This window comes from Heloderma suspectum, chromosome 3 (assembly GCF_057233095.1).
Source record: "Heloderma suspectum isolate Gila_16-S chromosome 3, 16-S_ref, whole genome shotgun sequence".
Classification (NCBI taxonomy): Eukaryota; Metazoa; Chordata; class Lepidosauria; order Squamata; family Helodermatidae; genus Heloderma; species Heloderma suspectum.
In genome coordinates, this window is record NC_139460.1 from 167623556 (window position 1) to 167636101 (window position 12546).

At 40.8% G+C, this 12546-nt stretch overlaps 1 protein-coding gene across 7 annotated transcripts in view; it reads right to left on the reverse strand.

The window, feature by feature from the left end:
• TDRD3 (tudor domain containing 3) overlaps window positions 1-12546 on the reverse strand; it is a 115126-nt gene that overhangs the window by 51478 nt on the left and 51102 nt on the right. For all 7 annotated transcript variants that reach the window (XM_084844868.1, XM_084844870.1, XM_084844866.1 and 4 more), the window contains 3 exons: window positions 11951-12088; window positions 6571-6727; window positions 4370-4495 (listed from right to left, as the gene is read on the reverse strand). In XM_084844868.1, coding sequence (XP_084700994.1) covers window positions 4370-4495; window positions 6571-6727; window positions 11951-12088 — 421 coding nt within the window. The remainder of the gene's footprint in view (window positions 1-4369; window positions 4496-6570; window positions 6728-11950; window positions 12089-12546) is intronic.

The following is a 12546-nucleotide window of genomic DNA, read 5'->3' on the forward strand; positions in this document are numbered from 1 at the left end:
GTGCACATGCACAGAACCAAAACTAAAAATTTAAAAATTGTGAATGCATTCAGGACGCTCTCCAGTGTCCTTTCTTCAAGATTTCTATGAAAAATAAGAAGAATTAAAACCCATCCTGAGGCAGAGGGCACAGAGAAGGGATAAGGAAGAATGGTGGCAACACTAGCGAGATCGTGAGGAGTGGCATGGGTTTTCACCACTTTTGCCAGGTGGCTTTCTAGCCATTCCCAACAACGCACAATAGAATTTTCCTGCCAGGTTCAGATGTCACAGAAAAGCTACCTTGAGAACAAGGCACCCTAAACAACCCTACTACAAGCCATGCATTCTTAGGGTGGCTTGTTTGCAAAAAAAAACAACTCATGACAGAAAAACCACTCCAGGTTTGGACTCACACTAAGCCACCCTGCAGTCACCGACAATAACAACCCACCATGGCTTAATGTGATATGCGAACCACGTCACTGATGTGTCATAAACCAAAGTCAGCTTAACATTAACACCACTCACTACACATCACATAACCAGAAAAAGCTTCCCCTTCTTCTGCCCCTCCCACAGGTCACAGAGGTATTCCCAAGCAAGAAATCTGCAAAGTTTCAGAAGGACAGATGCAGGGACTCAGGAGTTACGATGCTTGAAAACTAGTTTAAGCCTTTTACATGAAGCATGGTGGCACTAGAAGAATATCCATCTCAGAGTGCCATTCATGCCCTCCCCAAAGCACAGTAATGGGAGCTTATGGTAAAACATACCCTAGGATTAGAAGGTGGACCACTTCTCACTCAACCACACTCCCTCCCGCTCCTCCCCTGCAGAATTTAGAAAAAGAAAAAAAAAACCCAAAGTATCTGCAGGAGACATAATGTCTGCACCTCTCCAAAACATGAATCGCAAACAAGGCCTCGTTCTGGATCAGCTTTGGTTCTGTTGGCTTTGGAGGAAAGTCTGTTTTGCCTCAGGATCCAACAGCACTGGAACAAAGTCTGAAACCAATGCATATGGTAGTTTCACCAGCTTGTCTTCAGTTGTTTGAGCTTTGCATTGCTCCCCTCTTAGCACTCCCCTACACAGAGAACACCCAACTCTGATCTACTTTGGTCCCCATTTTTCCATTTAGTTGCTACCTTCTCCTGCACACCTTGTCAACTCATTTTGAGATGAAGATGCAAGAAATCTAGAAACCAGCCTTTCTTAATTTGTTGCATACTCCCCAGTAGATCTACCTGTACTTTTTCTCAAACTCAAAGCCAAATTCTTAGAAGGGAAATGCTACCAATTCTCCCAAGTACAAATGAGGTCCAATAAGATCTCCTGATTATCTTGCAACATTTTGCTTCATGATTTGTTAGCCCATCAACATTATAATTGGTTTTATATATTTAATTAATTAATGATTTAATAGATTTATATATCACCATCCATATTCAAAAATATCTTTAAGTGGTTGGTCGATCAAATATTTGTTCTAAATGCACAGTCAGAACAGAGACTGCTTGATGTCTTCTAAGTTACTTCTCAAACATTCTGCTTACATACAGCAATCAATCTTTCCCTTTGCTTTTGGAAACTAAGCGTGTGACGTTGCAATAACCTACATTCAACAATATTGTCCTCTTTGGAGGAAAAAATAGAGCAGTGAGCCACAATGTTCTGCATGATATATCCTGAAGTAGCAAAGCAATGTAATGCTTACCAGAACTGCTAAAGAATAGCTTCAAGGAAGAAGCCAAATTACATTAACCACAAAAATGTGAGTTACATAAATATCAAAAGACTCAAATTTAACATGTGCCTTGAGACAACAGCTGAATCTGTGGAAAGTAAAGCTTATTACACATGCACTGACGAACTGTCAATAACTGGCTTATATTAGAAGAAATATCCATCTGCTGTCAGTCATCCAACAATTCTGAAAAAAAAACAAACATTTAAAACTATTTGACTATTTTTAGCAGTTTGGTAACCAACAAGGAGAAGTCCAGAGAGCCTCAAAATGCACCTTGATTTGCAGTAATCTATGTACCAGACACTATTTGTGGACCGCCAGGATGGATTTTTGAGATCGGAATAGCAATATCGCCAGGAAATACATCAGCATACAGAATAAACCTTCAGCAATAGAGTCCTGTTTCAAGCAGACTACTAGGACTCAGGATCACAGAAAGTAAATCAAATGGCCATCCCAGTGTGTCTCTTAGCAAGTTCTCCACGCAGTGTACATATTCTGTTGTGCCATCTGGCAAGAACTCTAGGGGAAATATGAGATCATTATCACTTACAAATCAAGTATGGATGCAGCAGAACTACAGTTTGATCTATTCAGCCACAACATATTTTCATGTCTTTACAAATATGAAAGGCTCTCATTTTTGACACTAACATACATTGCTGACTTGCCTATGATATAATCAAGTAATTTGTATTATAAACAGAATTAGAATCCCAGGGATACTTCAAACAAAGGCATTATCGTGTCCTGGATTTTTCCATAGTGTTTTGGAAATTTCTCTTTGGTTTATATTTCGTTGCTTTCAAAGCAATAATAGAACAAACTCCTTTACCAGTTGGCTTCCAGTCCTCCTAAGAATTAACATGAAAAGGGAAATTCCTGTTCTATCAAAACTTCATATAAAGTATTTTTCCTTTTCTTTTTTTTTTTTAAAGTTCAATCCTAGAAACAATTAGAATTGCAATGTCTGGAAGCAAATTACTATTGTCAAGTACTAATGTATTACTAGGGCTAAAATATTAATATTTATTGTAGAATTTGATTTCAAAGGGTCCATGTGGCAAATGCAAATCCCAAGTAGCCAGATTCTTTGACAAAATACTGTGCATTTTACAACAGTTGCAAACATAATAAAAATGGGTGATGATGATTTCTTCTAGGGCACAATCCTGTACTCGTGATCTGCCAGCTGATGGGCCATATGATTCAGCAGAAGAGTCACTACAATGGCAAAATGTGAAATACTACACCAGTGTGAAATAAAGATCAGTGATACACTCCACCAGCAAAAGATATGTGGCAGAAAGGGCAAAATGGTGGTGTCATGGGCACAAAGGTGGAGAGCACACTTTTGTTGTATCATGCATTTCTCTGGGGCATGACTATGCCCCTGTCGATAGCGCAACTTTACACCAGCCCCAGACCTGCACAAGTAACTTCTCTCCCATTTACTTAAGTTTAAAATGTAAACTTAAAAGCCGACACCGTGTCAATGATAGCCCTGCCCATGTTGCCACAACAGAGAACAGGATATAGTGTAACTTAACATATTGCCACCAACATTTAAATTCCACACAGGGAGGCTACAACTCAGACAACAGGATAGGCAGCATACAGTGCTCTCTGTCTGGCTTCAGGTCATGCACTTAGAGCTCAAAAGGAAGAACTTTGGTGATGGAAACAGGCAGAAAGGGCACTTTGCCCAGCCTAACTCCAGAATAGACATGGGACCTGAGCAAATTGCTAAAACTTCTCCTCCTACAACCTGTCTGAGGGCTCCAAGCACAAACACTCCAACAGCAACCTTTCACTCCACTCCAACTGGGGGTCCAGGAAAAACAACCCACAGAGGTCAGCAAGGTAAGGGAAAACATTTGCTGCAAAGTAGAATGGCTGTGACTGTCCCTCTTCCATAAGAAGGCTACATGGCATGTGGGCAACATCACCGTCTCTTTCCCTGATGGAGAGGCAGCACCATGGATTCTGCAGTCATGTCTCTATTGTTTTCAGATTTCCACTGTTTTCAGATTTCCTGAGTGGCGTCCATTTCCCCTTCCCTCATGGACTGGGTGAATATAGGATTCAGAGGCCATTCCGCCTGCTTAGTGACAGTTTCTCTCTTCCCACAGCAAATTTAGGGTAAAGAATTTGCTCAGTCATTGTATCAGTGGTGTTTTAAACTAGGGCTACATTTTTGCATAAGTCATAGCTACTTGAGGGAGGACACAATCCTGCCAGTGAAAAACACCTCAATCCTACTTTTTGTGTGCAATTCACAGTGGATTAATAGCGGTGTCACCATCCCTGTCATCATCCCCCCACAGCTGAAGCTACTGGATCCTTGGGGGTGAGGGAGTGGTTTTCAATGCCAACGGTTTTCATGGAACTGATCCCCTTCTGCCTCAACCCTATTTTAAAACCATTTCCTCTAATCCATCACCACCATTTTTTTTTGCAGACTACTAGCCTTCAGTGACAATGCATGGCCAGAACATTAATTTTACGAACCCTATCGAGATTGGACCAGTGAATTCACCAGATCCCCTCCATGAAAGACACCAGTGGGAGTTGAACAGCCAAGCCCCCTTTGTAAAAAAACAAAATAAAACACCACCACTTCCCACCCTTTCTACATACCTTCAACTGCAAGAGTACCCATTTTGGACTCCAGGAAGTCAAACAATGTGCTTGGAGCAGATGGCCTAGCATTTCCCAGTTCCTCCTCATCTTCAGGTCTCATTCGGCCTCTGCCCTTTCCTTTCCCTGGAGATGAACCACACAGCACATTTAGACATGGACAAATAAACTGAGCCTAAGTGGTGAAGCAACTGAAAATGAATACAACTTAGACTTATTCTGTTCCCTTAAGATTTTTCTTATCAACTAGTTAGTTGTTAAGAAATACAATTAAGATCCATGTTATTAAAGAGCATCTCAAAAATATACCTAGAGTTTGTGTAATGTGAGAGCTTCTGTATGGCATTACTCAGTATTATCAACTGATATTAATATGAAAGTGAAAAGCACTACCTTATTACAATAGCAACTGCAGTTACAGTGTTGGATCTATGACCCTTAAAATGAATCTTTTACATTATGTCCACTCAAAATGACACATGAGTCATTTATCTGACATATACTCAGCACCTTACAATAAGGAAATTCTTCGCCTATTTAACAAAAACAGCCAATATGCATTGGCTCTTCAACTTACAACAATTTGTTCTCTTTTAAACAAACAAACCCTGAACATGGACTTTAGCTGAAGGGTGTATATATCTGAATTGGTTTCCTCCCCTCTATAAAAATGAAGTGGAAATTAATGGCAAATCTTCAATTAAGAAACCAAATACAATAATCAACCAAACAGAAGAAAAGAGCCACAAAAAAGCCAGTTCGACATAAGGGAAGCCAAAACTGACAGCCAAAAACAGTAGCAGTCAAGGTAGATGTGGTAGAACACGACACAGACATTGGTGAATGAGAACATTTTATTCTCTAATTTTACCTTTTATGCAAACATTTTCAATATGATACCTGTACATTATCTTAAAAGTTGATACTAGCCATCGTCATGTCAGGTAAGCATTCAGAAATGGTTCAGAAAACAAGTTCTGTGCTAACAGTAAAGCAGACTGCATTACAGGGCATGCACTTACAGAAAAACATAGCCTGAATAGAATCACATTAATCTGCAATATCGTATTTTGTTTAAAAACTCCTTCAGTTGTGCTTTAGCCAATGATAAAACATGCTGATCACGGGTGATGAAGTGCATCTCCTCTATGAATGTGAAGCCATTTCTCCTCTTCTGCTCCCACCCCACATGACATTAATTAAGCCTATGCGAGGTACCCATCCTTCTTATTTAAGAGAAAAGAAAAAGAAAGCACCTGGAAGAATGTTCAAAAGGCTTCTGCTTAGACCAGTTTTTCATATATACATAAGTGATGTTTAAAATATCAAAAGCCCTGGAGCCTAAGATTTGGTAGAGTTCAAATACAGGAACTTGAGATCAGTTTATCTCTACGGTTTATGGTTACGTGCTCTTCTCTTCTCTACACATTCTCTTTATCAGTTTTCCTCATTTCAAATTTCTCCGTCATTCCTTTCCTCCAACCATTTTCTCCTAGTCCTTCCTGCCCCCTCATTTTCTAGGCTCTTGTGCCCCTTTTCTCCCTTTCTGTCTGCCCTGCATCTCTGAAGGATCTTAGCAGCTCAGCTGAGGACTTCTGCCTCCTGTGTCCTCAGTCACATTAGGGTACATCAGCCATTCACATCAAGAGGCTTCAGCATCACCACTACAAATCCCTTAGTGGGTTACAATATCGATTGTATGTACCATGTTCTGTATTCTACACCAATTAAGGGTGGGGACCTTTTTCTGACAAGTGCTTCTTTCCCTCTGGAGTAATCTGTTGGGAGCCAGATGCTGGTAATAGGCAGGGTGCCTCTCCCTTTCTGCCATCCCCCTTTCTCCCTCCTCCTCCTCCTCTCCCCACCCAGCAGGCTGCTAGGGGAGGGACAGATCAGTCTGGTTAGATGTCTGAATTGCTTGCTTACAAAGCACTTTCCCCTACACTCCATTTAGCCTCCCCCCCCCACTGTTTTTGCCCCCTTCCTGCTTCTCTCCCTCTTGGCTTCACCTTCTGTGTATGAAATTAGGCCAAGGGCTGCAGGTTGTCCATCCCTCCTCTAACCCATCACCAGCAGTGTTATTTGGGAAGAGATTACAGGTTGCAGCTTTGTGGAAAATATTGACAAAACTTTTGGCTGCAGTTCAGGATAATTGGTTCCTATGAAAATGCTTCTCTGTGAGACAGCCTTTGAAGTTGTACCTCGAATGGGTGGCCCTTGAACAGTCATCTGTTTATTGCTGTTCAGAAGAAAGTTTAATGAAGCTTCAAGGTTGTTGCTATTATCCATAAGTGCTTGCCTCGCTGCTTCCTTGCTGAAACCCATTTCTGTTATGTGTTTGAGGGCCTTTTCATCAACCTTCAGGAGAGACAAGAACAAAAGTCAATCACAGGATACAATGTACTCCAGAAAACTGTTTCGTTTTAAAGTGGACATTAATATTAAATTAAAACGTTAATTAACATGCAACGTACAAACACTTAGACAAGCCTACTTTGTTAAAGTATGAGTAATCTCTGAGGAAACCAATGGCTGGGTTCACAGAACGCAACAACCCATCATGGGTGACAAGCCACAGTGGGTTGCCATGTCATGCAAATCCAGACTGATTCCTGCAGGGTGGCTTGTGCATGGGCAACAAGCCACCCTAACAACCCACAGCTTGTTTTGGGTGTTGTTGACCTCACAATGGGTTGTCGTGTCATCTGAACCTGGCAGTGCCAACTCATTGTGGGTCGTGGGTATCAGCAAGCAAACCGCAAGAGCAGAATAAACACCTGCCGCTCTTGTCAAGCGATCTCACCCATAAGCGAGCGACAGCCTCTCCAACAATGCCCAAGCAGCACTTTGGAGGAGCTGTCACTCCTTCATTAACCCTTTTTAAAAAGATTTCTCTCCCCGCATGAAAATGGGTTCAAAATTTTTTATTATTATTTTTCAGCCCCAGTAATGTGTGCAAGTGTCCCCATATTTAAAAAAACATATTAGTTTTTTGTCATTTTTGGAGTTGCGCAGTTGCCCTGCTTCGAATCCCCACTCGCTGAGCCCTGAGCATGTTATTTTCATAGAGATTGGTCCCCTCCACACTAACCGCAGCAACCTTTGACACGGCTGTCAAACATAGCCCTGGTTACTGTGAAAGGGTGCGAAAAAGGGGGTGGCTTGTAGATCCCTAGGAAAATAACATGCTGGGGGCTCAGGCAAGTGGGAATTTGAAGCAGGGCATCCCCAAAGGTTGGGGCAATACTTAAAACCCTGGGTATCATCCTGCTAAGGGGATAATCTGCACCTCTTTCCTCCACCTCTCAAGTGTCAAAGGCTGTAAAATCAGCAGTGAGCCTATGTATTTTTGACTACAAAAAAAATTAATGAAAGAAAATACAGGGACATTTGTGTACGTTACTGGGGCCAAAAAAATAATTAAAAAAAATTCAGTCCCAATTTGCAAAAGTGTGGGAAGAGGGGGGAAAAAAGGTGAGAACCATGACCAGGGGCGTGATTCCATTGCAAGGGGACTTAGTGGCAGACAAGACAGGTTCTGCTGCCAAGTCCCTTGGGATACCTGCCAGGGCCAGCAGAAAGACCAAGATGGAAGGAGGGGGAGAACAACCCACGGTAAGTCCAATCGTCTCTTTGGCTCACCATGGGTTGTTCCAATGACAAGCCACACTGTGTGGCTTATTTTGCAAGGCTGTGTGTGGAGTTTGGTCCCTATCCTACAAACCCCCAAGGTTTTATAGCCACCCCTTTTGTTTGCTGTACTAGGGATTTTTGTTCCCCTGGGGTAATTGCACAGGGTTTTGATGGTGGATCAGGTGCCTCCTGACTAGGAGAGCCCTTGTGTGACGTTTGGACCCGATCCTGCAAACCCCCAAGGTTTTCTAGCCAGCACCCCCTTTTTACAGCACTTGAGATTTTTGCTACTTGGTGAATGGTCGTGCTGGGTTTTGATGGTGGATTGCATGCCTCCTGACTGGCGGAGGCTGTGTATGAAGTTTTGCCCGGATCCTGCAAACCCCCAAGGTTTTCTAGCCACCTTGGATTTTCACTGCTGTCAGGATACTGGGTTTTGATGAGACATCGGGTGCCTCCTGAGTAGGGGAGGCTGGCTGTGAGGTTTGGTCCCAATCCTACTTATTTCCCCTGCCCCCATTTACACTGCTAGCTTAGTTGCTTTAACGTGTTCCTGAGCACTAAAGCCAGCGAAGAGCAGAGCAGTAGCAGTTCTGACCGCTCTTCCCACACAGCTCTGCAGTCAGCCAAAATAACCATGGGTTATCAGAGTGGGTTATTTTGGCTCAATAAGCCATCATGAGTTAAAAAAAAAAAAAAACACCTCTCACCAGATGACACAGTAACCCATGACGGGTTAATTAAGCCATCGTGGTTAAATTAAGCCATCGTGGGTTATCATGATGTCCAAACCCAGTCAATGTGGTCAAATAACCATCACAGTTATAATCATCACCTCCCTATTCACTTCTTCCTGTGCCTTTACCAGGAGAGATGTAAAAGGCCATGAAAAATCCAGAAAAAATGGGAGAAAACTCGCCCCCATGCCCAGGTTTTTCTAAGTATCTTTTTTGTTTTATTTTTCTGAAAAGTTAGAAAAATGGAACAATTTTGGATTATGTAAGAATCCAATTTTGGATTCTTTTAGAATGATGAATAAATATTTAAGACAAAATGTTCATATATTGCTGCCTGGCCTTCACTCCCCTAAATGATTTCTAAAAGCTACTTAATAGGGAGATGTTTGGAGGAAGACTACACATGTAAAATTTCTGGAAATCTTGAAGCCATAGGGGGAAATCTTTTTTAATCCCCTCTGTAAGATTCCCAGGATCGTTATTTCTTCCATTCCATATTAAAGTTATTGTTCTAGTGTATCTTTTACTGATAGACATTGAGGGATGTGCCAAGTTGTGTTCAGTTTCCCAATATGTGATTGGAGTCACCACATCATAATATGTGAAGAAAATGTGCGTTCCTGACAGTACTGGTTTTGTTTTATAGAATCATGTGCTTCTGGGCTTGTGCTGATTAACCTCTGTAGCAGTCAATGAATGTAGTTCTAAAACCCATATGTGAAAGAAACATTGTCGGTTATCCCATCACTACATTCATGCAACTGAACTTGTGGGTTATCCCACCTATTTCTTTTAAACAAACAAACAAACAAACATTGAGGCTTGGGTCTATGGAATTAACTACTGCAGTTTTTAATGAAGTTCCCAATTACACCTCACCATTAGGGAATGCTGCCTTGGCTATAAAACCTTTAACCACTGCCACCAAAATAAACCCTCTCAACCTAAAGGAAACTCAGTAGTGTGGTTCTTATAGTGTAGGCATGGGGCTGACACCACCACTAGAGATAACCTTTAAAATTAACAAAAGTTAGGATTAACTTTATTAAGGGGAAATATTTACCAAAGGGAATAAAATGACACTCTTCAAATAGGTTAAGATTGCTTAAAGATAGTTAAATTAAATATGCTTGGTCACTATTCCTAATACATAAGAGAGTCTTTTCCAGCCAGGTAAGGTCTCAGTAGGTTTTACTTCAGACCAGATTCCTATAAACGCCACCCCAACCAATTCCTCACAAACAGGAACAGATGCTGTACACTGGTCTTTCTCTGCCTGCATCTCTTGCTACTTCTTGTTTCTAGGATGATTCAGATGTTTCAGGGACTACTTGTTGAAGTTCCCTCTAGTCAAAAATAAAACAGGAACCTAAAATGTATTATGTATAACTTGGTTTGCTCATACAATTATAATGTTTGGTATATCACATTTAAAAGTATGATTTATTCAAACAACAACTACACATTTACTGAGTTTGTTCTCAAATCTTTTTAATTGTAATGATAATTTTATGAAGCAAATCAAGTTATACATAATACACTTTATGTTCCTAAAGTAACAAACTGACTTTAGATCTGTAAAGACAGCTTTAAAAAACTGCATAATTTCCCCCAAAGTTTCCCTTTCCCTACCCCCATCCCCCAGAAATAAGGGTTTTCCCCTGCATGGCTTCAAAACGTGCAGAAATTTTACATCACTAGAGCTATTCTGCCTCCCACTGCAGCCCATATGCCATATTTCAGGCCTTTCCCCTGACTCTCAGGAGAGATTTTTCAAGAGGCATTGGGAGGATGCAGTGGGGATGAACAGGTGGTAAAGCCTCTTTTGCAAGTGGACTTTTGCTCCCACAGCACTGGATACAAGCCAGTGTATTTTCTGGGATGGTCAAGTTAGAAATGGGCCTGTCCAATCATGTTCCAAGTATCGCAGCTCTGTCATTCAGCTGTCTGCCTCTAGTAAGTTTCAGGAAAGCCACCATTCAGCCTGATCAAGGGGTTCCTCAAGTCCATCAAAGCCCTTATGCACAAAAATGCTTGCCTGCCAATTTCAATGGGGGATGCATGTACCTGGCTAACCTCAAAATTCAAGTCAGTGTGGAAACTCATTCTATAGGAGATTCATGCTCACCGAGTCTCAGACCAAGGTACAAAAAACTATTTAGGCTCTTGCAAGTTGTTTGGATTGGACTCTCTATCTCCACACTTGAACAGCTGACCTCCATGCCATACTGCAAACTACTTTTGAAAGTCCCCTCACTTTCAAAAGCAGTTGGCTGAGCAGCATGAGTAACTGCTGTTTGAGAAAAGCGTACATCTAAAGCGCTTTGTACTTGTGGAACTATTTTTTCAGATCTGGGTCCTGGCCACAGCTTGCAAACTTAATACAGCCCACCTTCCTTCCTTCCTTCCTTCCTTCCTTTCTCTTTCTCTCTCTTTCTCTCTCTTTATTTATTTATTTATTTAATTTCTATACTGCCCAATAGCCGAAGCTCTCTGTTCACCTTGCAGATGAACAGTTGTCACAATGCTTTTTAAAGAAATATTAGTGAATTTGATGCTGAACTACACAATCAGCAAAGCAACAGCACTTATAATCAGGGTTTTTTGCCTCTGAAAACTGGCAATATCTTGTCAGTAAACATATTTAACACTAATCTGTCAAAAAACTATGGTAGTGTTTTGCAAGCAATGGTATACCCATAACCTGCATAGTTTTGTCTTTTCAGGTATGACTATGAAATTAAGCATTCTCTCTTGTTGTAACCTTGTATCAGTTTATTTAAAATCCAAGGTACTTGTTTTATCTAAACTTTTCATTTCTAAGCAACATTGAGGAATAATAAGCAGCATTTAGTACAATTTTAGCAATCAAAATGCTTTAAAGACATTAGTTCAATTATCCTTCCAAAGCCCTAGCCAGTAGGTTGGTGTTATGCCAATACTGCAGAGAAACTGAAGAGATAGTGACTTGTTCAAGGCCACACAATGAGTTCACGGCTGAGGCAAGAGTTGAACCAGGGACTGCTTGTGTTAAGACTGCAATGCTACTATTAATTCACTTCTACTTCTAGTAGCTCCAGAAAACATCCAATTTTGAGTTAGCTGAGATGTCTATGTTCTATACACAAGCTAAAGAACTAGCAACTGAACATCTTTTAATCTTCATACAAAATACTGATGATGGCAGGTGTGCTGAGATCCCAAAGCTTACCAGTTCTCGATAGACTCCTTCATTTTTCCCCTCAGGTTTCAACTTCTCTTTTTGGAACACTTCCCTGCTTCGATTCCCTCCTGCACTCACACTGAGATTGCTTCTAGTACTGCCACCTCCACCTCCAAATGTCTTGGTCTTCAGATAAGAGAAATGATGTTTCAGTAAATCCATGGCTGTTTAACTTTATTTATAAAACTACTGAGAAATTCAATATGATTATACCCATTTTAACATTCCTGCAAACAGAATTCTGATTTCTTAAGTCCATTCTGTTCTTTCCTGTTCCACATAACACTATAAAAAGATTATAAAGCATAACACTATAAAAGATTATAAAGCACAGAATTTTGGATTAATCTAAGAAGTTAAAACAGAAATTGTAAGGAAGAATATGACCCACATATTCACATGTTAAACTCAAAAACAGTATAGGTACAGCGTTCAGTATTCAATTTAACTAATAAATCTTACATTACTAAAACTGTTTGCATTCATACAAAGCAAGGTATTTCAGTTAAAATATGTTCTCTGTAGGAAACCAGGTAACACGCACACCAGCTAAAGAACCCAGAGTTAACAGACATATTGTCTGT